At 35.8% G+C, this 27,282-nt stretch overlaps 1 protein-coding gene across 1 annotated transcript in view; it reads right to left on the bottom strand.

Moving 5' to 3' along the window:
- Window positions 1–27,282, bottom strand: part of TOX (thymocyte selection associated high mobility group box) — a 365,524-nt gene that overhangs the window by 30,524 nt on the left and 307,718 nt on the right. The window contains exon 5 of the mRNA XM_044657995.1: window positions 13,967–14,197. Coding sequence (XP_044513930.1) covers window positions 13,967–14,197 — 231 coding nt within the window. The remainder of the gene's footprint in view (window positions 1–13,966; window positions 14,198–27,282) is intronic.

Raw genomic sequence — 27,282 nt, 5'->3', positions numbered from 1 at the left:
GTGTGCCTAACAAAGGACCTGTACTGGATTCCTCTGTTGAACTTCATGCTGCTAAAAATTATAGGAAAGGGTTAATTTCTTTTGCTAAGTGTCCATTAAGTAAAGGGTAGGGTGTGCGAGAGGGCTTTCTCCATACATTTCATGGTGGATATTTTTCCCTGAGTTTCACATGGGGATCAATGTTGTTATGAGGTACCTGACTAGCATTAATATTCCCATGTTTTCCACAAATGGCTCCCCATTGGCTATTGATGATTGGCTGTGTGGGATCATTCATATAAATGCCTAAGTACCACTTTAGAAAGGAGTAAACTCATCACGTCACATTACATGGATTGATGGATCCACTTTCTCTTGTTAGCTGTAAGTGTTCCGAGGAAGGATTTAAAGGAATGATTATAAGAGACATATTTCTGTGTTAGTGTTCATGGGGCAATGGGACAGATCAGAATGGAAATCTAATGTGGATTCTATCTAGTTAGTTGGGACCTTCACAGATTTGAAACCTAGCTAAGGTTTTTAATACTTAGTATCTTATGGGTCTTTTTTATGTATTAAAACACCTAAATTAAAGAGACCTAACTTGGTTTCTGATGCTGTTTTTGATCAAAATGCCTTAAGGAAGGCCTCAACATGCTACTTGGCCTATGACTATTTATATAGGAACTGGTTCTGAACCTTTAAAAACGACAAAGTAGGAATTATAGATTTAGAGCTAGAAGGCACACCAGAATAATAATGTAATCTATCCCCCTATTATTGTTGTTATCGAGTCATTTTCAGTTATGTCTGACTCTTCATGACCCCATATGGAGTTTTCTTGGCAAAGATACTTGAGTGGTTTGTCATTTCCTTCTCCAGCTCATTTTACTTATGAGGAAACTGAGGCAAAATGGCTAAGAGATGTTCACAGGGCCATATAGCTAGTAAGTGTCTGAAGCTATATTTGAAATTGGAAAGATGAGTCTTCCTAACTCCAGGCACAGCACTCTTGTCTACTGCATCATCTAGTAGCCCAGTGTTACAGATAAACTGAGGCTGACAGGTTAAGTTATTTGTTTGAGGTCTTACAGGTTATAAGTGGCACAGCTGTACTATGAAGATCTGACTCTGAATCCTGCATATTTTTCCACAGTGTCAGGCTGTCTCCATGAAAACGTTCTCTCTACAGAAAAGATACTAAGGAGATTCCTGGAATTAGCAAGCTCCAGCAGAGGCCCTGAGAAAGTCATGGCACATTCTGCTCATCTATTGTAGCATGACAAGCTAAAAAGGGTGATGAGGGAATGCACTTAGAAGTGGTCATCAACTTATGGGAATAACATTCCATGATGTCCACTTTACTCAGCCTTCACATGTGATAAGTAAAGGACTGATTTGCAAGTTAGCGATAGAAATGGTCTCTCTGCCCCTCTCAGGGAAAGACAAACACTGAAAAGGAATGTGATTTATACTGTAAATATTAGTGCTTCGTTGAGCTGCAAAATGGCTTCCAAATGGTGCACAGCTGGTTGAAATAAAGTGAAAAGCTGGACAGAGGAGGATTAGAATATCATAATACATCACATATACAGTTTACTCCAGTTTATCAAAAGACTTTTGAATCTATCCTGTGCTAACAGCTAGATGATATTGTGAGAAAGTTCCCATTCTCTCCTAGAAATGCATCTCAGTGGATAAACCAAGATGTGTATATGTATTTATAGGTTGATATAACTTAATAACGTAAAAATGTCACTTAATGATGTCTTCAAGAGAGCCAAAACTTAGTAAAATGTCATCTTTTGCATCCCTGATGCATTTGAGAAATGTTATTAATATTTATGTATATTTTAATAGATCCATAGCTCCTAGCAAAAAAGTACCCTATTTTTTAAATGCTGATTTTGATGGACTTGAAAAGGAATCCTCACAACAATTTTATGCTTAAAAACACTTTTCTTATTGTCTTACCCTACTAAGAACAACTGATATAGAAAAGGAAACATTTTAAAATCTCTTTTAATCCCCTCTTCCTTCCTCTCTTGTTGAGCTGGTCCATGTTTTATTTCAACAAAGACTTTATAGAGGAAAGAAAGGCAGCATAAAATTCTCCTCCTAAATTTAGATTCAGCACAGACATTATGAGGTCAAATAAAGATGTTTCTGGTTAACTGGGAATACACTATCCTCAAAGTTTGTATTTGTTAGAAATTATAATTGATACCATATATGAATCATTATTAACAATAAACCTATGGTCAATAAGTCCTTTAATTTTCAGAGGATTTCAGAAATTGAGTGTACAAGAACTTCTTTTCATAGACTTAAAGTGGTGAGCTGGAGGGGACAAAACATCTATCAATCAATCAACATTTATGAAACACCTACTATGAATCAGGCAGTAGACTAAGTGCTGAGGATAAAAAGATACAAAAATGTGACAGTCCCTGTCCTTATGGAATGCAAATTTTGGTAACCCAATGTTTGATACATATGCAAAATAGATGTCCTCAAAGTCTTATTGTAGGATTCAGCTCTCAAACCTCAGACCTACACTAAGAATTTTGGGTCTTGCTGAATTTCTTTTGGGACACACTATTTTAATAGAAATGTCCAATGAAATAAACATAGCACTGATATTCTAGGATATTTCTAAGTTAACTGAACCTATAGGGAACATCCATTTATAGTATGAAGGCAAACTTGTTCAATCTTCTCCTTTTACAATTGAGGAAACTGAAGCTCATGTAAGTTAAATGACTTGCTCAAGACTGTTATGGTAGAAAACATTGGAGCTAAGGTATGAATCCAGGCCCACTAATGACAAATCAATCCCTCTTTGCTCCCTATGAACTTCATTTTCTTACAACTGGACCCCTTAAGCTAATTTGGTCAAATTATTTATGATACAACTTGATTGAGAGATGCCTTAGACCAATAAAACCCAAGGAGATGTCGAAATTAGCATTTACAGAATGATAATGACATCCACTAGGAAACATCTGGGGAAGAGGAAGCATTTATATAGCATTTACTATATATGCTAGGCACTGTGATCTACAAATATTACCTTCGTTGGATCTGTCATCCTTTTTATATAGTTGAAGAAACTTAGAGGTTAAGTGACATGCCCAGGGTAACACAGCTGATAAGTTTCTAAGGCCAGATTTTAATTTGCTTTTCTGTCTTCAGGCTTAATGCTCTATTCATTGAACCTTTTAGCTGCTTTGTAATGGTAGTCTTCTGAGACACAGGTAGGCTTCCCTACCATATACCAGTTGTGAGGGTGGTTTAGGCTAAGTCAAATACAATAGAGTCCTCAATTCTCACGAATTTCCCTTTTGTTCTGCTCATGTGACACTGAGATCCAGACAAGGAATTTTAAAATGGGGCTGTAGATTTAAACGTGCCTTAGCAAGAAATGCTTCAGAAGTAACCAGAAGAAATGAATAGGAAATTAACATGCCTTCCCAACCAGTGACTATAAGGATGAATAATCTTTGAAATGGAGAAATGAAAAAAAAGTTTCACAGGTGCTTTTCAAAAGTACAATTGACCTCGGGATGCAGAGCTATCATTTTGTACTCTTTGCTCTAAATCTCAAGGAATTTAGAATTTAAAAACTTTATTTAATTAATTAATTTAGAATATTTTCCCATGGTTACATGATTCATATTCTTTCCCTCCCCTTCTCCCCCTCTAACTCCCATAGCAAAAGAGTAATTCCATTGGGTTTTACATGTGTCATTGATCAAGACGTACTTCCATGTTTTTAATATTTGCATTAGGGTGATTGCTTAGAGGCTACATTCCCAATCATATCCCCATTGACTCATGTGATCAAGCAGTTGTTTTTCTTCTGTGTTTCTACTCCCACAGTTCTTCCTCTGAATGTGGATAGTGTTCTTTCTCATAAGTCTCTCAGAATTGTCCCAGATCATTGCATTGCTGCTAGTAGAGAAGTCCGTTATATTCGATTGTTCCACAGTGTATCAGTCTCTGCGTATAAGGTTCTCCAGTTCACATGGAATTCCTCCAGTTCATTATTCCTTTCAGCACAATAGTATTCCATCACCAACAGATACCACAATTTGTCAGCCATTCCTCAATTGAAGGGCATCCTCTCATCTTCTAATTTTTTTGCCACCACAAAGAGCACGGCTATAAATATTTTTGTACAAGTCTTTTTCCTTATTATCTCTTCTCAAGCAATTTAGAGCATGGTCCAATGCACAAAATTTTTCTAGGGATATATATATACTATAGATGACACTGAGACAGGCAAAAACACAACCTAGGCAACCAGACTTTCAAAAACCATACTGCTCTGTTCTATAGAGGTATCACCTGGATCTTCTACTTTCCTTCTTTTGGACATGTTCAGCTTTACAGCCACATTTTAGAAATGCCAATTTGGATGACTAGTTCTTCATGCTTTTTTTTTTCTATATCTCTACCCACACTTTAAGAGTGGAACAGAGACTAGTATCCTTTTTGAGTAAGAAGGCAGCAGCTGTTACTTTCTTGTTTCCAATGTCAACTGTGTTGCTTCTTTTGAGAACACTTTGTAGAAAGGTTTACATTTTTCCTTGGTTCTTTGGTAATTCTCCAAATTGATAAATGGTTAAAGCATATGAAGTTTTCAGAGGAAGAAATCAAAGCTATCTATAATCATATGAAAAAATGTTCTGTCATTATTGATTGCAGAAATGCAAATTAAAACTACTCTGAAGTAGTACCTCATACCTATCAAATAGGCTAATATGACAGAGAAAATGACAACTGTTGGAGTAGATGGAGAAAATGTAATTGTAAACTGATCCAATTGTTTTGGTTTATGCCCCAAAGGCTATAAAACTATGCATACCTTTTGAGCCAGCAATACTACTAATAGGACTATATCCTAAAGAGATCAAAGAAAAAAGAGAAAGGTCATATATGTATAAAAATATTTATAAAGGCTCTTTTTGTGGTGGCAAGGAATTTGAAATTGAGAGGCTTCTCATCACCTGAGGAACGGCTGAAAAAATCGTGGCATATGATTGTGATAGAATACTATTTTGCTAAAAGAGATGATGAGCAGGATTGTTTCAGAAAAAGCTGGGAAGGCTTATATATCTGATGCAAAGTGTAGTGAGCAGACCCAGGAGATCATTGCACATAGTAACGGTAATAATATATGATGATCAACTGTGAGTGACTTAGCTATTCTCAGTAATACAATGATACAAGACAATTCAGAAGAACTTATGATGAAAATGCCATCTATTTCCAGAGAAAGAACAAATGGAGTTTGAATGCAGGTTGAAATATACTCCTTTTAATTTCTTTATTTTTTCTTTGGGGTAGGGTGGTTCTTGTTCTCTTTTGCAATATGGCCAATATGGAAATAATGTTTTGCATGACTGCACATATGTAATCTAAGGGCATGCTTTCTTTTGAATGGGAAGAGAAGTAGAGAGAGAAGGAGAGTATGGAACTCAACAAATATAAAAAAGAATGTAAAAATCATTTTTATATGCAATTGAGAAAAAAAATATAAACATTCTTTAAAAAAAGAAAATGCTCTCTCCAAAAAATCCCCAAATTAGTTCTTTAGGTATATATGAATACCAATCACTTATAGCATGGCACTGTCACATCCAAAACAATAACACTCGGGTAAAAATTGCATACTTGATAAATTCTAATGAAATGAATTATTATCCATCAATTACCATCATCATCATTTAGCTGACAGTTCATGAAAAAGACAGTTAACAAGTCTGCTGAAAACCATGTGTATATTTTGGCAGAATCAGACTTCAAAAAAAAGTGCTAGTCAGCATCTTTCTATTATATTAGACTTTCTCCCTCTACAACTTGGTTCATTTTATTTCCTGTGCATGGAAAACTCTTCTCTTCCTTCCATCTCTGCCTATTGACATCTAATTGGCTTTTAAGAGCAAGCTCACAAGCAACTGCCCTACAGTAAACTTTTTCTGTTATCTATAGCTGGATACAATTTCTTCCTTCTCTTATGTGCTCATCATATTCTATTTCTTATTATATTTAGCTAGACATATGTCTAATCACTCCTGTACAACTGTAAGCTGCTTGCAGGCAATCAGGGATGATATTCTTCTATCTTATTTATCCTTCCATTTCTTCCAATGCACTGTACATAGTAGATAGAATTGTTTGACAGTTGGATGAATGTAAAAACCAAAGCATGCTAAGTCTAGATTTGCCTGAATCTGGAATCAAGTAGGACATTTTGAAAATAAGATCATTATTGAGTCAATGTATTATTTTGTGTTATTTGGAATTTTGGGGGTTCCTGTGAATGGAAATTTGGGGTTCATTTGAGTTTTAAATATTTAGCTATATGACAAACTTCCTGTGCACGTTTAGGGGACTTGGAAACTACATCTTCTTGTAATGCAGGTAGACAGGAAGTGTGATTACGTAAAAGAACAGTATAAGACTCCTAAGGTGATTGGAGGCGGGCTCTTTGGTACGAGGGAGCCAGGTGGGAGAAGGTACGGTGGGGAATTTGAATTAGATCTTAGCAGGCGGGTGGTCATCTTATATTTTACCAACATGGCTTTAATTAAAATATTAATACTCCTTTTAATATCCATCTATATTTATTTTAATAGTAAAGGGGTACAAGGTCTTTTCAACTTTACAATTAGCAACACTATGAATGCATATGTCTCACTTCCAGGATACCCCCTGAAAATTCCTGTTTCCAAATATGATAAAGTACAGCAGTTATCCGATATGAGCGTCTGATTTCTCACTTTGAGCACACTTAGCAGGTGGTCCACTGCTGTCTGCTATCCTGCAGGGCTGAAGAAGATTCCTGCTGGTTCATCTAGCACTGCAAATGGTCTTCTCAGGTAAGAGGGCTATTAGACCCTCTTGGTTATCAATTAGTCATTAGGAGCAACAAGTATTTATTGATAGTTTGGCAACTGCACTTAAAGACACCACAGCACCTTTACCTTTAGGTGGAAATGAGAGATGGCAAACACTCTTTGTATCTTTAAATACATTCCCATTTAGCTCTTCTAGTTAGGGGTTTCTGCTAAATACCAGAAGTAATGATATTGCCTGTGTGGCTGATTGGACACTTAAACCCCATGGAGTCAATGAGAGTGCCCAGCAAATTAAGAATTAGCCAGGTGCTGTTTTTTCACATATCTATGCTTTTAAATGAGTTCTCAAGATAATGCAAATGTAAAGTCCAAAACTCCTCACCCCAACGGGACTGTTTACATTTTGGCCTCAGCTCAGTTGTCCAAATATATAGTTTAACTAAAACTTTTTACTATAATCAGGTTAATTAATTTTTTCATTGCTCCATGAACTGCCTCACTCCTATGACTTTCCTCAGGCTGGCATGTACTGAGCAGGAACTTAAATATTTGATTGTTATTTTCCCACCTTTAAATGTTGTCCTCATTCTGTCCAGCCTGTTCAGCCTTCAGATCCCAGGCTATATGTCTGGCCTCCTTCACTGAGCTTTTCCAATAACTGCAACCTACACAGATATTCTATTCTGATTTTTCTATAGCATTATTTTTAGTAGAGGTTGTAAAAGGGATAGAAATATAGGCAGATGGACATGGACAAAGGGAGAAGATGGCTATAAGCAAGTGTTAGCATTCTGAGGAATTTTTTTTAGTACTTTGTTATTTTCTTTTCCTTCTATAGAAATGCAGTCTAAATTGAAGTGGAAATCAATGGAATAAGGAGATTTGATGTATAAATATTCACTTAATATATAACTAATATGATATATATATATAATATNTGGCATGTACTGAGCAGGAACTTAAATATTTGATTGTTATTTTCCCACCTTTAAATGTTGTCCTCATTCTGTCCAGCCTGTTCAGCCTTCAGATCCCAGGCTATATGTCTGGCCTCCTTCACTGAGCTTTTCCAATAACTGCAACCTACACAGATATTCTATTCTGATTTTTCTATAGCATTATTTTTAGTAGAGGTTGTAAAAGGGATAGAAATATAGGCAGATGGACATGGACAAAGGGAGAAGATGGCTATAAGCAAGTGTTAGCATTCTGAGGAATTTTTTTTAGTACTTTGTTATTTTCTTTTCCTTCTATAGAAATGCAGTCTAAATTGAAGTGGAAATCAATGGAATAAGGAGATTTGATGTATAAATATTCACTTAATATATAACTAATATGATATATATATAATATATAACATAATATGAGACTACATCTCATGCATAGAGTTAGATCAACTTAAACTTCAATTACTTTAGAAGAATTACTTTTAATAACAATGTAGGAAATTGTGTGCCAAGTATGCAGCTGTTATCATAGTGAGCTTATTTGGCATGCTAAAGAGACCAGTGTCATATAAGACTCACAGTTTATTGCTTGGGGCCCTTCCATTGTGGAAAAGTAGAATGTAAGTGCCTTGAAGGCAGGTACATTTTCCCTTTTGTCTTTTTATCTTTAATACCTACCATAGTGTTTTATGCAAATCCAGTGCCTAACAAATGCTTACTGGACTGAAATAGTACAATTGACCAAAGGCTGAGCATTACCTTTAAGAATTCTACATCTGCCTCTGTACCACAGAGGAGAACCTCAGTAGAAAATACTGATATAACCTCCGGGGAAAACTTTTCTAGGGAAAGGCTAGAAGGTTTCCTCCGGTAAGCAAGATAGTTTTAATGGGAAGGCCAAGAAGTCCATGTGTGAATGCTAGAGTATAACAGGCCTTTAGGTAATGTAAGTACTGGTGACATAAAATCCAAGTTCCATGGGATGATAAGGGATAAATGGCATCATTTATCTAGTGGGTGTTTGAGCACCAATGAGGAGTAAATGATTTGATTTTGTGGGCTCAGAGGATTTGTCAGCTGCCTCATAAGTATAATTCTGGCTCTTCATATCCCTGCTGCTTCTAATTTAGCAGGACAGGCTCATAATTGAAGCAAATTAACTATTTACACTTGCCACTTCTACCAGGGGAAGAGGACACATCAGCAGGAAAGAATGAGTGGGAAATTAAATTCTTCCCACTTGTGTCAGATCTGCCCTTATATAAACACATTAACAGTAATTTCATGAGGCGTCAAACATAGGAATAAATACTGAGGGATAAAATAATGAGGTGTTGCTAGTGAGCTGAACCTCTATGGCTAATATTGCTGGATATGAATTATGCAGCCTGAAAGAAGGCATATGTTACAATGCTCAAATACTTGCCTTGCAAGTGCTTGCCGATCATTAAATTCTGGAGCCTGAGGTAAATCTATCTTCTTTTTCTGCCACAAGACCTAGCATTTAAGTAAATATCTCCTCTCTCTCTGTCTCTCTCTGTTTCTTTTTCTTTGTCTGTCTGTCTGTCTGTCTGTTTCTCACCCCACCCCACACTACACTCTCACTCATATTCACGCACATGTACAAATACACACATACAGAGGTTGTGGTCCCTTCCAAATATACCAAACTCTGAATAGGCATTCCATTCCATTTTTAGCATAACAGCATGTTTATTTAGCTCTTTGGCTGAAGCTTTAAAGCCATTTAATGTAATGTAAACAAGAACATTTTGTTTGTAATTTGCTAAATGTATTACAGCCTTACTGTGTCTCCAATTAGGAACTTAAGGTTCATTTAGTACATTTACATCTGGTTCTGATTTAAAGTGACTTTCCTTTTCCATTTAAGAGCTGCTTTGACTTGGCTGAAAATGACCTGAGCACCCTTTATAGCTATTTGGACCACTCCTGTCTGCTTCAAAGCCAGGGAGACTCTTATTTAATAGGCTTAGTTTGAGCTTCACAGTAGCCAGTGCACATGGGATCTATATTGAGATGAGCAGTAGAAAAGAATTCAAGAATACTTAGATAGACAGAAGATTTAACTGGAATCTCATTTTAAAAAAGAATGCTGAGGATTGCTGGAAATCCAATGAGACTAATACAAAAGATGGAACATAGTTAAGGTTCTTTTTTTCCCTTTATAGTTTCTAGTCAGTGAAAAATAAGTAGCAAAGAACAACATCACACTGATAACTTGTTTTATTTTACTTTCCCCATCTGGTGGCTTCTTAAAAAAAAAAGACAACTTACTAGCTTACTGAAATGAGCTATATCTATTGTCTTACGATTCATTAGCATTTAAAACCTCCAGTTGGAATCCCCAACACAATTCTGTTCCCACTTCAGAGTCAGCACCATTTTCTAAAGTATAAAATGAAGATATTTCTGATAGGTGCATTTTTTCCCAAATGGTTTTGGGAGAGAGAGAGAGAGAGAGAGAGAGAGAGAGAGAGAGAGAGAGAGAGTGTTAGTTTCTGTCTGAGTTCATGTGTGCATGTGTATATGTGGTTTTGTGTCCCTCAGAGGATTTGATTCCTTCTTTCTGCTTTTTTCTCAAATTCCCTCTTTGTACAGATATTCATAGTGACCCAAGTCTCTGTCTCTCTCTAAATATAAATATAAATATATATATATATATATATATTCCTTCATTCACCATGGATTCTGAAAATATTCTTCATGGCTTCTTCTTCCCTCCTACATTCCCCAATGAGGGAACATGTGATATAAACACATAGCAACTCTATTAGTCATGCTCCCATGTGCAGTCAAGAAAACATTCAATTGTAATCTCCCTAATAGCTAGTTTTTCTTAAATATTATAATTTTCTAAGCCCCCAATAAGTCATCAATAATTTTGTCCATTTTCCCAGTTTGTGTTTACATTTGTAGCAGTTTGTAATTGTGGGCTATTAGGACAACAGCATTTGTACACAATTGTGGGTCCATGGAATCCTACCCTCCCATTTGAACCAGCTGCCTGCACGATGCCAATCACTCATGTGGCTTTGTTTCCTAACATGCACATTTGTCCTAAATTTTGGAGCTTAACAGCCCGCCTCTAATCTGCTCTAGCGACATTCCTTTAAAAATAAATAACAGTATGTGTGCTCTCCAATTTGAATATTAAACGAGGGTGAAGTAGAATTAATTTAGTTTGAAACACAGATATTACATTATGCTGGCACAGTGAGTCAACATAAAGGGAACGAACAGGTGGTAATACACCATAATAACACTTATGGATATTTTACTGAAATTCTCATGATGGTGAAATGTAAAATCTAGGCAAATGCCTTTATTTTGTTGGGAGCCCTTTCAAACTCCAGGAGGTCTGTCTCCTGTGAACAGAGTCCCAGTCCTCCACATGCAAGATGCTGTTTCTAGGAATTACGAGCTGGTTTCATCTCTCTGACCTCATTCTTTTCTGAGATGGGCTGGACCTCTAGGTAGTATTTTCTATAGTTGTACAAAGACAATCCCTGTCCCTTTCAATTTCTCCTTAGGCAAATCTCACCATCCCTGTTTAAGCAAGCCACCATTCTGGGAGGAAAAGGTAGCATTTGGCTATTTTAATGAGGTTAAATATATAAAAACAATGTGAAGTTGCCTGTCATAAGAGTTCTTATTTCTCTGGTGCATTGAAGTTTACCAAGCCCTCTCTCCCAACAGTGCTGAGAGGCAGTCAGTAACACAAAAACAGCCTCCTGTTTGGAGGTAGAGATTGATGCTTCTGCTAATCCCTTGTCCTAGTACTTATGACTTGGGATGCTTTTATAGAAGAAAATAATACTCATAAGGAATGGGCATGGCTCATATTTATGTCCTTTCCCTATATGACCCTGGCATATCAAGTTTCCAACTAGACTCTGGCTAAGCCTTTTGTTTCATGATCCCCAATATGTTGAATCATATAAGGAATACAAACTTTTGTTTTTTAATTATAAGGTGGATACTCCAAAGCAAGCTCAATTAAGAGATGGGGAAAGATAAATGCAAGAAAGTATTTGGAGCAAGCTATGTTATCATACATGTATGAGAACAATGCAGGGCCTTTCCAGCTCTCTATCTAGGATCCCATGATGATTTTATGAAGAGGCCTTTGACACTGCTCTATGACTTTATTATGTAATGAATGCTTACATCAGGAATGCTAACATCCTTCTTTAAAGTCAGTGTTGCTGTGGTTTCTTTTTACCATCAAAGTAAGGAGAAAACATGATAATGGGAAATCTCTTGGTTTATGAAGCTCTTAGGGCAAAAAGACCTGCAGCCCACTTAAAATCCCTTTTCTTCCTTTTCCTACTAAAAATAAAGCCCTACCAAAATTGAAAATGGTGATGCTACTAAAAATAGGAAAATTAATTAGAGCTCATCTTTTTGGTTTGTATTTTAAACCGATGCCAGAAACATAAGATCACACATTTAGAGGTAGAAGAGACCTTGGAGGCCATCAAGTTCAACCCCTTAATTTTACAGATGAGGAAACTGAGACTTGGAGAGGCTAAAGTAGCTTGCCCATAGTGACTGTGTTGGATGGGATTTGAACTGAAGTTTCATTGTATGAAAGTCCAGCATTATATCTACTATACCATTTTGTTATTAAAAACATCAGTATCATAAGAGAATAAACTGAGGAGGATTTCTGAAGACACTTTGAACATAATTGGTCTATAACCATTCTGATTCAGAATATGGCCCTATAACATATCACATATAACAAATTGGATCAGATCAGAGAGCAATATTTGGGACAATGTTTGGAGACACCCATATTTTGCTTATTCAAATAATCATTTCTTCTTTAAGTAATGACTGAATTTCCTCTGAACTTGGCTGAAGTAACATGCTTGAAAGATTTGTTTTATGTAAGTTGTCTTCTTCAATAGAATTCAGTGGCACCTTATGGCTTAGTGGCACGACTTTCTTCCTTTTCCACTGAAGGGACCCCCTGTGGGCTAGATATGAGGGTGGCTAAATCAACATTTACAGCCTCTACATCTCTATAACACAAAAGAGGGTTGGGCGAGGTGATATATGTGACCTAAGCAGCAGTTTCTACTTTAGGGAAACACACACAACTGAGTTAATTTTCACAATACAAAGGCATTTTTAGACTCTAAGAGGAGATGGCAGGGCACAGATTCTGTTTCTTCTAAAATGATTTCAAGAACCTGATGAAAAGAAATGAAATGCTCTATAAATCAACTAAGAGGCAAAGGAACCAAATGTGGGAGTAACTCATCATTAAGGAGATGTTCATATTCCCCAAATCCTCAAGCTGCAGATACTTAAGCATTTCAATGACCAGTGTGTTCCCCCTCATTGCACATAAATCTCCTGTTAGCTGCTGCATTGTTTAAATGAGAATGCCAACTTGTCTGGTCGTTGAAGGGTTATGATAAACGTGTTTAGAAAATGGGGCAAAACTGGGTCACAGTTAAGGGATGGCAGTAACTCTGAGTTCCACCTCACTAGCCGATTCCCCACTGTCCCTAAGAACTGAAACATCTCAGGATACGACTGAGAAACAGTCACTCGCTTGGTCTTCCCCTAGTAAAGTATTCGGTGATACCATGGGGATAGATTAAAAGAAAAAAACAAATTGCACATATGGTCCCACTTAATCCAATGTGGATGTATGTTGTAGAAGGGTTTGGGGAACATACCTTGGTGGTCTTTAGGGAGTGGCTGAGGGGAGAAGAGCTTAAGATTTGGCTAATTTAGCAAAGAATAAAACTGGGTTTTGATGACAAAAGAGTAAACAGTAAATGCTGTAGAGAGGTGTGGACGATTTTCAAAACACCCTGAGGATTTTTTAGTCTTTATGATCACACTGGCAAAACTCTAGGGAATGATGTAATCACAGCTAAGGCATGTAAAATTCTTTTCAAAAGTAACTGCACTATATAAACCTTGAAACAAAAAGAAAGTAACATATAGTAGAGCAATAAAGTGGCATAATATTATATGGAAGTCTCCCAAAGTGTGGTTCTGATGTAGCCCATTTTCTGTCATTCATTGCAGACACTGAAGAAGCCATTCAAAGCACTTAGAAGCTATTTCTTTTCAGCTTACCCAATTTCTACAATCAAGTTAACTCTCACTTCCTTTTGTAACACTTCTTACCTGTTTTTGCTCCTCTCCTAAACCATCCCACATTGAGGCCACAATTTTAGAGACTTCACCAAAAGTAGCATTTGGATTTTGGCCTTTGATGGCTGCCTGGGTATCTCGGAAGAATAATGCATAGGCAGACACAGGCTTCTGAGGCTCGTTAGGGTCCTTCTTCTTCTTCTTTTTGGGAGTTTTTGGTTTCTTTCCCATATCAGAAGCAGGCCGTTTCTCCCCGCCATTTATCTGGAATAGGATCATAGCAGAATTACAGAGAGGCCCACTAAAGCACAGGCCAAACCAAATTGCTGTTTTTCATTTAGGCTAACAGAAACACATGCACAATCCTAAGTAGCATTTTTATTTGTAGCTTTGGGCTCATATAAAAACTTGATATCTCATGTAAGCTATAACTGTGTCCCTCACAGCTTATATAACAAGTCTTTAAAAATTATTTTTAACTGTCTTTATAGAATTATTACTCTGTTATATTGACTCAACTATTCCTCTTTTTTTCTTTTTTATGAGTCTGATAGTAACCATGAAAGTTGCTTAGGGTTTGGGTCAAACACATTTTAATGGCACTGATTTCCACAGATTTCTTCACATTCAGTTAAATAGACTTTCTTCCTTCTTGAGTCAAGATTGTCCTAGCTTTTCTGAAATATGGATACTCCCTTAGGTCCCTCCGATTTTCCATAAACGTATGTCTAGAGGAAAAGTACATGTACCAACAGACTCATCATGATAACAAAGTCATCTAAATACGATAAAAAGAGTTGAATGGCAATTTGGCTGGTGACTCTGTGGTATTTTTGAATAAATGAAGTAACAAAAATCTATACATTTATTTGGGTAAAATTCTAAGTTGAGAGCTTTTTGCACAGTTTTTAACAATTTTCAAATCTTCAGAAATAATCCTTATGCATTAGAGGTTTCTCCTCCCATTCCCATACCATCTAATTCTTCATCAGGATGTAAAAAGAACTATTTTGAAGAGTATGCCAGTAGAGTGAGAGTTCTGCCAATTTCTGTGAAGCTGGAAAATATAAGTCCTAGTAAAGGATTATAGTTTTGCTATCTGTTGATTAGTCTAATTATTCCATTGCTAAGATATTGGCTACCGTGAGATGGGTGTGTGCGGAAGGGAGAAGGGATAACAAGTCACCTCAGGAAAGCATGGAGAGAACATCCACACAAATGTAATCATATATCCTTAAAGTATCTAAACTTGTAATTACTACATCAGAGACTCAAATAAACGATAAAATCTTCACTTGTTCAGACTAACCAGTGGAATGATTTGTCTGAAAGAATAAAAATCCAACAACGAGGTTCTCTTAAAATATGTTAAATGGAAGAAATCAACTTGAGAAACAAAGCAACATTCCATGATAATAATGCAAAAAAAATTTCCTCAATAACAAAAAGTCTATAGCAAAAATGCTTTAACGAATTATTTGGCTTGAGCTTAACAGAGTTACTAGAAGGGACCAAAAGACCATAGACTTAGAACTGACAGAGGCCACAGAAATTATCTAGTCTAATCCTCCTTCTTAATAGATGAGGAAACTGATGTTCAGTGATGCTAAATAACTTTCCAGAGATCACATTAGAGTCTGGCAGAGGAATCACGATTCAAACCTGGGACTCTAGATTTGATGCTCTTTTGAATGGGACCTGAGTTTCTGCTTGGTATATAGGAATTTTCAATTCAGGATTATATCAAAGATTAGAGAGAAATAGTAGATACTAACTGGATGAGAACTGTATGTTTAAGGGTAAACTTGACTTTTAAGTGTGCTTACTGAGGACTAGATTTATATTAGGTAGATAAGTGGAGTTTACTAATTGGCTAGAATTTCCAATTTTGGCACAAGAATTTAATCCTAAAGCGGTTTGGCTGGGACTAAAGGGAAAAACTTTATAGGTAGAGAGTGTTGTGTGCAGATGCAAAGCATGGAATCACACAACAAGAGGAAGGTGAGAAAGTACAGGTATAAATAAAATGGAAGATGACTAAGTTCTTCTAAGCATCAACAAAATTGACTTTGGCTCAAAATACATAGTTGGTAGTCCCTCTGTTAGCCGTATATGGAGTGGTGAAAGCAGCTGTAGCAAATTCTTACATCATAAAGCATTCAAGTTATTTTAGGGCAGTGATTCCCAAAGTGGACGCCACCGCCCTCCGGTGGGTGCTGCAGTGATCCAGGGAGACGGTGATGGCCACAGGTGCATTTATCTTTCCTATTAATTGCTATTAAAATGAAAAAAAAATTAATTTCCAGGGGCTAAGTAATATTTTTTCTGGAAAGGGGAAGGTAGGCCAAAAAAGTCTGGGAACCACTGTTCTAGGGTCACACTAACAGGGAGAGAAGGGAGCTAACAAAAGCAAAGAATTTTCACTCTCAAATGACCTTTTGAAGTAAGGATGCTGGAAGTGATAGATCCAAATCTGCTAAATATACAGATCTACTTAATTGACAAAAGAAACTTGGATAACATACCTAAACCCAAAGACATCTGTTGGATAGAACTTGAATGAAAAAATGTAAAGTAGCTGGCCTTACCATATGCCTATTATTTAACAACCACTGGGTGAGAGGACTTGCAGAGTTTTTTTGGTATCCTCATCTATCTATACAAGGGATTTGATTGCTATGGAGTTCATAATGTGTAGGCTAATGGAATTTATCATATTGGTAGAATCTCTAACCGCTTAGATAAATATGGCCTAGATTCTGCAAATGGAAATTATTCCTAACTAATTTATTATACGAAGTTGAGGGATCAAGCAAGCAGTAAATAAGGGGAAAATAGAGGATACAATTTATTTAGACTTTCAAATACTTAAAAAACCCCCAACCCTTACTGTCTGTCTTTGAATTGATACTAAATATTGGTTCCAAAGCAAAGGAGCTGTAATGGTTAGGCAGCTGGGGTTTAGTGACTTGCCTGGGATCACAAAGTGAGGAAGAGTCTGGGGATAGATCTGAACTCGAGGTGTGGCTCTCTGTCTCCAGGTGTGGCTCTTTATTCACTAAGCCTTCTTAGCTGCCCCAACTTCAAAGCCTTTTTTTTTCTTTAGAATATTTTTCCATGGTTACATGATTCATGATTCCCTCTAGCTCATTATTCCTTTCAGCTCAATAATATTCCACTACAATCAGATACCACAATTTATTCAGGCATTTCCCAATTGACACCCCCTCAATTTCCACTTTTTTGCCACCCTAAAGAGCATGGCTATAAATATTTTTGTATGAGACTTTTTCCTTATTATCTCTTCAAAGACTTTTTGATGAGGATTTTCATTAAAGACAATTAAAAAAAAGACTCACCATGGTATTTAGGGAATTTCTTTTTCTTTTTCTTTTTTTTAGTGGAAACTAAACTGATCAAGAAACAAGAAGTAAATAGTGTGAAATGTTTGCTTTCTATGGTATGTAGAAACAGACTTATAAAATGTTTTTATGAATTATATGAAAGAGGAAATATGAAATGAAATCTCTAAAATCTATGAATATTAAATTCTTATGAATAAGAAAATGTTTGTGATAGAGACCAAACTCTCAGTAGTTGAGTGTTAACATGAATAATAATAGTTACTTTAAATAGTTTAACAATCTCTGCCAACCTCACCTTCTTGTTTAGTCTACTAATCTACATAACAAATTTTGTCTTCATTAATAGTATCTGGCAAACTTTGGCCCAGCTGCTGTGTCCATTCTAAATCAATATGATCCATGTTCAGAATTTGCAATAATTAAGTGAGGGAATATCTGCTAACCAAAAATTGTATTGACAATTTGCATAAAATGATGGGTTTGCTAATTGTTCATTATATTTGAGATAGCTACAAAACTATAAGCTCCATGAAGGCAGGTTACAAAGATGGGCCTAGATTCATAAGATGGAATTAAGTAGGGATAAATGTCAGTATCTACAATTGGCTTCAAAAAATTAACTGCAGGAGTTTGTGCATGTTTGTGAGGAGTCTAGAATTCATGTGAAAAAGTCTTGGGGCTTTTCATGAAACATAAATCTACCGCTACAAAGGAGATACTTCAATCTTAGGCTGAATTAAAATAAATATAGTTTCCTGAATAAGGGAGGTGACAGTCCTTTTCTATTCATTCTTGGCGAGACCATATTTGTTGTCTTCAGTGTCACAATTTATGAAGGACATTGACAAACTAACATACTTTCAGCGATCCCAGATAGTGAGAAGATTTGAGATCATGCCATAAAAGAACTGATTGAAGGAAATAGGGACATTAGCTTGGAGAAAAAGACTTAACAGAGTCATGAAAACTGTCTTTAAGTCAAAGTCAATCATTAGTAAGTGGAAGATGAATCGGACTTCTTGATCTCGTATACAGAAAACCAGTGAATAGGAATTGAAGAACAGAATACTTCTGCTTGATCTGAGAAGAATAGTTCAGAAAAAGGACCAAACAATATAGGATAGATGACTTCAGGAGGCAACCAATTCCTTATCACTGGTGGTCTTTAACTGGAAGTTGGATTAAGACTTGATTCATCTAATAGAGATGGGACTAAAAGATATCAGAAATCACTTCTTGCTCTGTGATGACTCACTCAGTGCCTACCACCAAAATTCTTTGTAAATACCTATTTAATTAAGCTGAAAGAACTACATTCTTATTCACTGTAAATTCAATCTCTCCATGTTCTTTAGGGAGAGAATTAAGTACCTTATACCACATCTATTATGAATGAAGAATACAAAGCATAAGTTAAAGAGCACGAGCCAACATTAAAGTCTAATTTCCCCCTTTTGTCCAATAGGAAAGATAATGAAGTCTAAAAGAAATGGAACTCACCCAGGAACCAAAATCAGCTCAGGTGTTTGAATCCTGAGTATGCCACAAACTCAGGATGATAGAATGTACAGAGAGAGTGGACTAGGAAGATAATCTCTTTGCATCTGAGGGTCCAGTATTATGAAATGAGAATATTCCTCCTCATCAAGCTTTTGTATCTGATCAGTCTAAATACTAAAATGGTCTAGATGGGTAGTGTGGGGCAGTTGGACATTTCTTGGCTTTTCTTTCATATTATGTGTGGCAGAGAATGCAACAAGGATCTGCTGCCTTGCAATGTGTGAAATATCTCAGAAACAGAGAAATTTGCCTAGCCCACTCTGTGGAGGATGGTATGTGAAAAATACAGTTAACTGTTATTGTGTCTGCTATTTTGAAAAGGAACATGATTATGATTGTGCTGACTGTATACGTGAGTTATTAATCATGTTTTTAAACAATAATTGGTTTTCTGACCATGCATTATTTGAAATGAATACAATGAAGATGGATACGATTCTGTCTGAAATGAGCTAAATGGATGTATAAACAGTCAACAACCCATCATTTGAAGGCTATGTATTTGAATGGAAACAAGTCTGTGTCTATAAGGACGCTGGAATTTCAAAGCACTAGATCAAATCATATATTTTCTAATGTTTCCAGGGCTTTAAGATGGGAAATTATGAAGCCAAATTTAAGCTATGTCACAACTATCTTAAAAATAGAAAGGGAAACATATAAAGGTGCTTTTTTTCCTTTTTTCCCAAGATGCTAAGTTCCAATAGTTCTAATATATTCCTCTACAATGCTTTGCCAAGGCCTAGAATAACAAACCAACAGAGACAAAAAAACCTTGTCTAGGAACAACAAAAAATTAATGTTAACAACATGGAAAGTGGTTAGGATGAGACCTTAATTTCGATTCCCCTCAGCCATGGAGATGTCACTATTAATTAAAGCAAAAGGCATAGAAAATTATTTTTACTTATGAATCATGCACACATGCTCACAAACACAAACACACACATTTTTGTAACCTCCTGATAGGCACAGATTTATTCCTCAAAATCCCTAGAGGTGTACTTAGCTCCTAGTAATCCACCTCCTGTCATGGCTTATTGCTTAATTATAGTGATGTATTTAACTTATTTCTCACAAGAAAACAATAATCTTTCACTTTAAAAAAGCATGTGGTAACTGTGTTGCTCAGATAATAGATCTTAAGACTACATCATCTAGGAGTTAAGACTCTCAAGGAAAGCGCCTCACTGATATCTAAATGTCCCTGGAGAAGTTGAAAATGTCTATAAGCATATTTAAAATAAACGGCAGCCGTACTCAAGCCTTTAATGGAGCTAGGAGAGCGGTTTTATGCACACTATCTTGCAGTAATCGCTGTAGTTTAAAATAGATTTTAATCAAGCGCCATCTGCATAATAGGCTGAACAAACAACATCAAACTCTACTTATAAGTCTTATCATATAAAGTAAATATTGTAAAGTCTCCACTGCATAAACAAGACCTGGAACAGCAGTTTGGTAGCCATGGTGTTTCTGTTGGTGAAGGTTTTGCTAATAAATACTTTGGAAGTGATGATTTAAATTGTCTCTTTGCTTCATTATGCCATTCATAAATTGAAAATATTTGCAAATATGCTCAGGTTGGGAGATAAATTTGATTTATCATTTTTGAGAACAAATTCAGAGAAGGACGGAAAATCTGGCCACAATCAATGGAATCCAGCAAGCTTGTACGTTTTTTCTTATATTCCTATTTATTACTGTAATCACTGAGGAGCTATTGCATGTAAAAACATGAATTATAGAAAAATGGGCACAAAGTCCAAGACAGTTTTCTATCTATGAAAAGTAATTAAAATAATTGGTAGAAAAGCATTGAGGATTTTATTAAGTAGAATTTAAAAAGTAATTTCAGGTAACCTTAATACAAGCACTCAGAGACTAATATTCTTCAACTGAAGTAGACATTTGAAATGACTGCCTGGCCAGTTTGCGTGAAAAAAATAGGAACTGAGTGGGATGTAGTGGGAAGAGCACATTGGATATGAAGTCAGCAGACTGGGGTTCAATTCCTGCCTCTGGCATTCATAATTTCTGAAGTCACTTAAATTCCATGGATCTCAGTTTCCTTGAGTACAAAATGAGGGATGGGTTTTGGTCAGAAAATTGAAAAAGGTCTCTTTCAGCTTTGAACCCATCACTCCAAAACTTGTTATTTTCATCAACTTCACTAGAATTTCTTGTTCAACTCTTCATTTGCCTATGTAAACAAAAATTTATTGCCAGAAGATTGGATCCAGTCTCTTTTGTATAAAAGGGAGCAAGACTATCTAGGGCCAGTTTACCTGAAGACTGTGCAGAGGAGCTTCATTCCTGGTGTTTTCACGAATTCAGGAAATGAGAATAAACATGGCATTTAGGTCATGTCTAGACACATAAAGTGCTTGGAAAGAACACAATCCTGAAAATTTTTGTTGTGTGTTTTTGGGAAACTTTTTCTGATTAACTATTTATTATCAAGAATTCGGGTAACTAAATTCAACAAATGTGGCAAAAAGAAGCTTTTCCCCACCAGTTTCTGTTATAGGTGCAGCCTTAATCTACCACAGTTTTTTTTTAATTAAATCTTTCTTATTTTCCTAGTAATTAGTACTTCTCCCAATTATTTTACATTTCTTGGGTATATATTTTGTAATTTCTTATCTGTGTACATATCTCCTCTTCCCACCTATCACCTCTATGTAGAATGTAAGCTCCCTGAAGGCAGGACATGTTTCATTTTTCTTTTTTTCCTTGAATCCCTTATACCTAACACAATCCTGTACTCATTTGACATGCTCTCTCTCTCTCTCTCTCTCTCTCTCTCTCTCTCTCTCTCTCTCTCTGTCTGTCTCTCTCTCTCTGTCTGTCTCTCTCTCCCTCCCTCCCTCCCTTCCCCCTCCTATTCTCTCTCTGTCTCTCCTCCTCCCTCCCTCCTTCTCTCTCTCTCTCTCTCTCCACCCACTCACCTTCCCCCTTTATCTTCTGTCTTAGTATCAAGAAAAATATCATTTCCAAGGGAGAAGCATGGTTAAGGGGTGGGCAATTGGCATTAAGTGACTTGTCCAAGGTCACACAATCAGAAAGTATCTGAGTCCAGATTTGAACCTAGGACCTCCCATTTCTGGGTCTGGCTTTTAATCCATTGAGCCACCTAGGCTTCCCCCTGTTCCCATGTCTCCTTTATTTTATTTTTTTGTTTTAAAATTTTATTTTATTTTTTTAAACAGTACTTTGTATTTTATTTTATTTATTTATTTGTTTGTTTTAAACCCTTAACTTCTGTGTATCGGCTCATAGGTGGAAAAGTGGTAAGGGTGGGCAAAAGGGGGTCAAGAGACTTGCCCAGGGTCACACAGCTGGGAAGTGTCTGAGGCCACAATTGAACCTAGGACCTCCCATCTCTAGGCCTGACTCTCAATCCACTGAGCTACCCAGCTGCCCCCTTTTTTTCCCAATGTATTTTATTTTTCCACTTAAGCTTTTAATAAATGCTTTTTTGAATTATAGAAACTCATTAATTTAATTGCTGAGTTACAAAGAATAAGGCATTAATAAAGATAAACATTTTGCAAAAAGTGAAGAGCAAAAAAGGTCAGAGAAAAGTGACTTCTGTCCTGAGACAATTTCATGAAATATTTACATGAATCAGTGTGTGTACATTGATAAAATTCTCATTTAAGAATGCAAGATCTTGTCACTGTTCAATGGTCTGAGTGTTCTGGAAAGTAATTTAGAACCATACTCATAAAGTCATTAAGCTGTGCATACCCTCTGACCTGTGACACTAATAGAAATATAAATCAAAAAGATTAAAGAGGTAGAGAGAAATATAATGATACAAAATATGTATATATCTATATGTATGTACATATAGATATACACATATAGCAGCACCTTTTGTTACAAAGAATTAGAAATAAAGAGGGGACTATATATCAGTTGAGGAATGACTGAACAAAATAGGGCCTAGGAATGTGATAGAATATTGTGCCATACAAAACTATGAAATACAAAGAAACCTGAGATGACTTGTCATAAACTGATGCAGAGTGAGTTAAGCAGAACAAGGAGAAGCATTTATTGCAACAATTATAAAATTTTAAAGAAAAAGCACTGAAAAAATTAATGAAACATATTTGTCACCTCTGGTAGAGAGGTCACATATTTATGAACAGAATAAGACTGACATTCCCAGTTATAACCTTACAATATTAGTTGGTTTTTCCTTGGCTATAGTTTTGTTAAAAGGTAGGGCTTTAATTGATCAGAATTGGGTGTAAGTTGCAGATACAAAAAACAAACTTAAGAGAAGGAAAAAAACAGCATGGAACATTTTAAAAACAGAAAGAAGAGAGCAGAGTGGGGCTCATATAAGGGGCATAGACAAGAATGACAATGTTGGTACAAGCATATTAAAGTTAAGACAGTTAAATGAAAAAACTTCATGTCATGGATAAGGATTAGACTCATAATTCCCATTTTCAGAACTTTGTTTATAGTTGTAGACAGTTTTCTAGCATATAATAAAACATATTTTAAAATGATAATGTAAGTTCCTTAAGAGTCAGATTTGTTTTATTTGGGGGCTGGTGATGTTTTGTTTTTGAATCCATAGGGCCTAGAGAAGTACCTGGTACATAGTAGAAGCTTAATAAATACTTGATGCTGGATTGGTTGATTAAGGCATTTGCCTCTCTTTGAAGGAAAATACTCCAAATATCCACTTCTTCATTACTATGCTCTCACTGGATAAGCCTAAAGAATTGGTATAGTTGTCCCCCATATTAAAGAAATTAGAAATATGGAAATATGAATTTACTTTTTGAAATTCATGTTATCCCAAAAATATAGATTTAGAGTTGGAAGAGACCTGAGGGATCATCAATTCCAAATCTCTCATTTTATAGATGAGGAAACTGAGGCATGGAGAGTTCAGCATCATTATTAGTAAATATGTTCTTTGAATTAAAATGTTTTGTGATTTCAAGACAACTTTATCCACTATAGTTAAGAGGCATGCCCACAGTTGGGGGGCAGGATAAAAGAGATGATCTGGAAAAGAAGACTGATAAGAAGCAATCAGACAAGTAGGAAGATAACTAGAGAGCCTGGCATCACAGATATGCAGGGAAGAAAACGAATTTAGGAGAAAAGGTGGTCAATAGTATGAAAGGTTAGAGATAAGTTAATAAGATTGAGTAAAGACCTGCAAATCTAGCAATTAAGTGATCACTGATACCTTTAGAAAGACCATTTTTAGTAAAGTGATGAAATCTGAAATCTGATTGCAAAGAGTTGAGAAATGAATGACAGGAGAAGCATAGCAATGAGTGTAAATAGCCTTTTCTATGAGTTTGGATGTGAAAAGGAGTGATAGACTGAGAACACAAGAGGATCAAGTAAGGTGTTTTTTGGTTTGTTTTTGTTAATAAAGGATGGAGTAGACTTGAAAGGTCCCTAAAGATGATGAGGAAGATGTGTTTGGAGCCACTAACAAACAAAACAGTCAAAAATGAAGATAAAAATGTCTTTGAAATTATAGGAGATGTCAATGGGAAAAAAGAATTCAAAATGTCACATAAATAGCATTACTTTTTTTTAAAAGCTCATATTGAAGGAGTTATTGAAAGGGAAGTGTTCCAAAGCTACAGAAAAGGAACTTGGAGGTCACTGACTCCCACCCTTTTTTTATAGGTAAAGATTGAGGCATTATAGACATTGACTCCCTAGAACACAGCTGGTAAGCACATGAGACGAGATTGGAAGCCAGGTTTTTCTGATTCCAAGTCCGCTGTTATACTTATAATCCCACCAATTCTTCCTCAGACCCCATCTCTGCGTTTGATCTGAAGAAGGGAAGTGCCTTTAAATTTAGAGGACCATATAGGTGGCTAGCTGATTGAAAGGAAAGATATAGCTTTAGTTGTTTGTTTGTTTTTGGTTTGTATCTCTAATTTCATTAATAGAGGGGGAATTCCTGGTGAGGACCAGCATCTGTCCTGTATGTTACCATTTGAGAGAGAGCTGTCTGAGGCCCTGAGAAGTTAAATAACTAATATCTAGTAGGTGTCAGAGGCAGGAATTGGAAACTGGTCTTCCTGGTTCTGAGGCTAGCTCTCTATTCAATATTCCATGCTGCCTTGCTATCTATATATTCTTTTATACATATATAAATATATAAAAGATAGCTTAGAAAATTCAGATTCCTGTCCTCTGTACATCCAATGAACAAGTTCCTTTGTGTAAATGATAAGGCTCTATGAAAGACTAGAAGTACAGGGATTTTGAAAGATCTTTAACCTAGCAATTGATAAAAGGAAATACACTGCCAAAAGAACAGGCCTCCAATGCCAGCAATTCTTCAGTTTCCTAAAACATTATTTGCATTATGAGAACTGAATTATATGTTTTTAAAAATAAGCATCTAGCACATGCTCTTAGTTTTGTTCAATCCATATGCTTTTCTGTATTGGTGCCTAGGAATATATCTAGTTTATGACCTAAGGCAATTGAGACAGTTTCATAACAATCTGAAAGGTGTGTTAGGCACTATAATAAAAGATGATATTTATTTTACTTACACTACGCCCATTTTGCTACAACAATTCCTTATAATCCTTAAAGACAGACTTCTTATACACAATTATCCACCAAGATTATCTGAGGTCGGTGGTCCTTTCAAAAGAAATCCTTTTCTTAAAATGTAGAACTTCTCAAGAAGAAGAAAAATATTTTGAGGAAAGGCAAAGTTTATAGCATCGGGGTCTCTCTTCAATGTACTTCGTGGCCAAGCTCTAACTGGGGGATTAAATTACATCTTTAACTAAAGAGGCTATAATACAATAACATATATCAATCTCAAGTCAGCTAATAAAGGAAGAATTCTGGTTTGACCAGAAGAAAGCTTACATGTTTTCTGCAGAACCTTGGCTGGTGAATTTTAAGCACGGAAAGGAGGTGAACATTATATACAATTGGGGCAAGAGCACAAATTTAATTGAGAAGAGAAACATGAGTCAGAAAACTACATAGGTTTGATAGACATATGGCAATGTCAGTGGAGAAAAAGAATATGCAAATGCATGTTCATACTAGTAAAAGAATATAGACAAATATGGTAGTAAAAGAATAATGTTTTTCAGATTTTATGAATTTTATAAACATTCACAATTTCAGCAAAAGTAAGGATAAGGATTAAAAACCTAAAAGAAATATATACATTGGTCTTTAAGGAGGTAATTGTTATCATATTGCAACATGATACTTTTTTCCTTGTGAATGCTTTATTTATACATTTTATGTTTAGTTCCATTACTTTCACGTATAACATAACTCTCGTCTCTTTTCCTTCCATCCCCGGGCCCAGATCAGAACCCTTCCTTGTGCCAAATATGCACAGATGAGCAAAGGTAAGGGCTATACTTTTTTTTAGTGAAGCTACTTTGTAAGGGGATGTGAATTATCTTTGGGAAATCAGCCCTTTGATACAATTAAGGAAAAAAACAAGGATGCTTTTGGGTTTCGTTTTGGCTTACATGCATGTTTGTTGGAGAGATGCCATCAGGTTTTTCCACATTGTTTAATAAACTTATTTAGGGTGCTAAATCCACAATTTAAGACTTTGGATTGTCTATATCCCCAAATAGAAGATTATTTGATTTGCAGATTATACATGATGACCTTTGGCTCCTCCATTCTAACATATATCCTGTCTTACTGACAAAAGGGAAGAAATCAGAAATTATAAAAATGAAATTTTCTTCTTTCTGTATGATTGTATACTTATGGTTATACTGTAAAGCCATATATGTATTCTAAAGTTTTTTATACTTTATATTAATCTCTACTTACTTTTATCTCTACTTCAACAGCAAAACAATTGGAGAACTGTCAAAGAAACTGTACTATGGGTATCAAAATGCCAATCATTCAAAAAAGCATTCATTAAGTGCATGTCCCTAGAGAAGCTAGAAATGTCTATAAACATATAGGCCTATTCTCACTGAATGTCATTTAATGGTTTCATGAAAACACAATGTCAAATAGAATGATTTTATAGCAGCATTTGGAAACTTTGTGATAGGTCTTGGTAATAGTGTACTGGTGAAAGCACTGAGAAATGAGGTTGGTTTGAAACACATTTTATAGGGTAATTGTCTGCAACATGAAATAAAGGAACACACCATAATGTTGACTACTGCTTGCACATTGTCTCTGATTTCTGGAAGAAATCTGGACGAAAGTGAAAGTATTATTCTTACTTTAAAAAAAAGAGTAGAATCTTTGAATTTTAGGGCTGTGATTTTAGGACTTCAATTTCTGGAAAATTCTAGAATATCCAAAAATAACCAATAAGACATGGTTAGGGAATATTTTGGAAAACGAAGCTGTGATCAGAAGGAACTAGCATGGCTTAACCAAGAACAATATTAATTCCTT

This window comes from Gracilinanus agilis, chromosome 1 (assembly GCF_016433145.1).
Source record: "Gracilinanus agilis isolate LMUSP501 chromosome 1, AgileGrace, whole genome shotgun sequence".
Classification (NCBI taxonomy): Eukaryota; Metazoa; Chordata; class Mammalia; order Didelphimorphia; family Didelphidae; genus Gracilinanus; species Gracilinanus agilis.
This window is presented reverse-complemented; position numbering and strand designations above follow the sequence as displayed.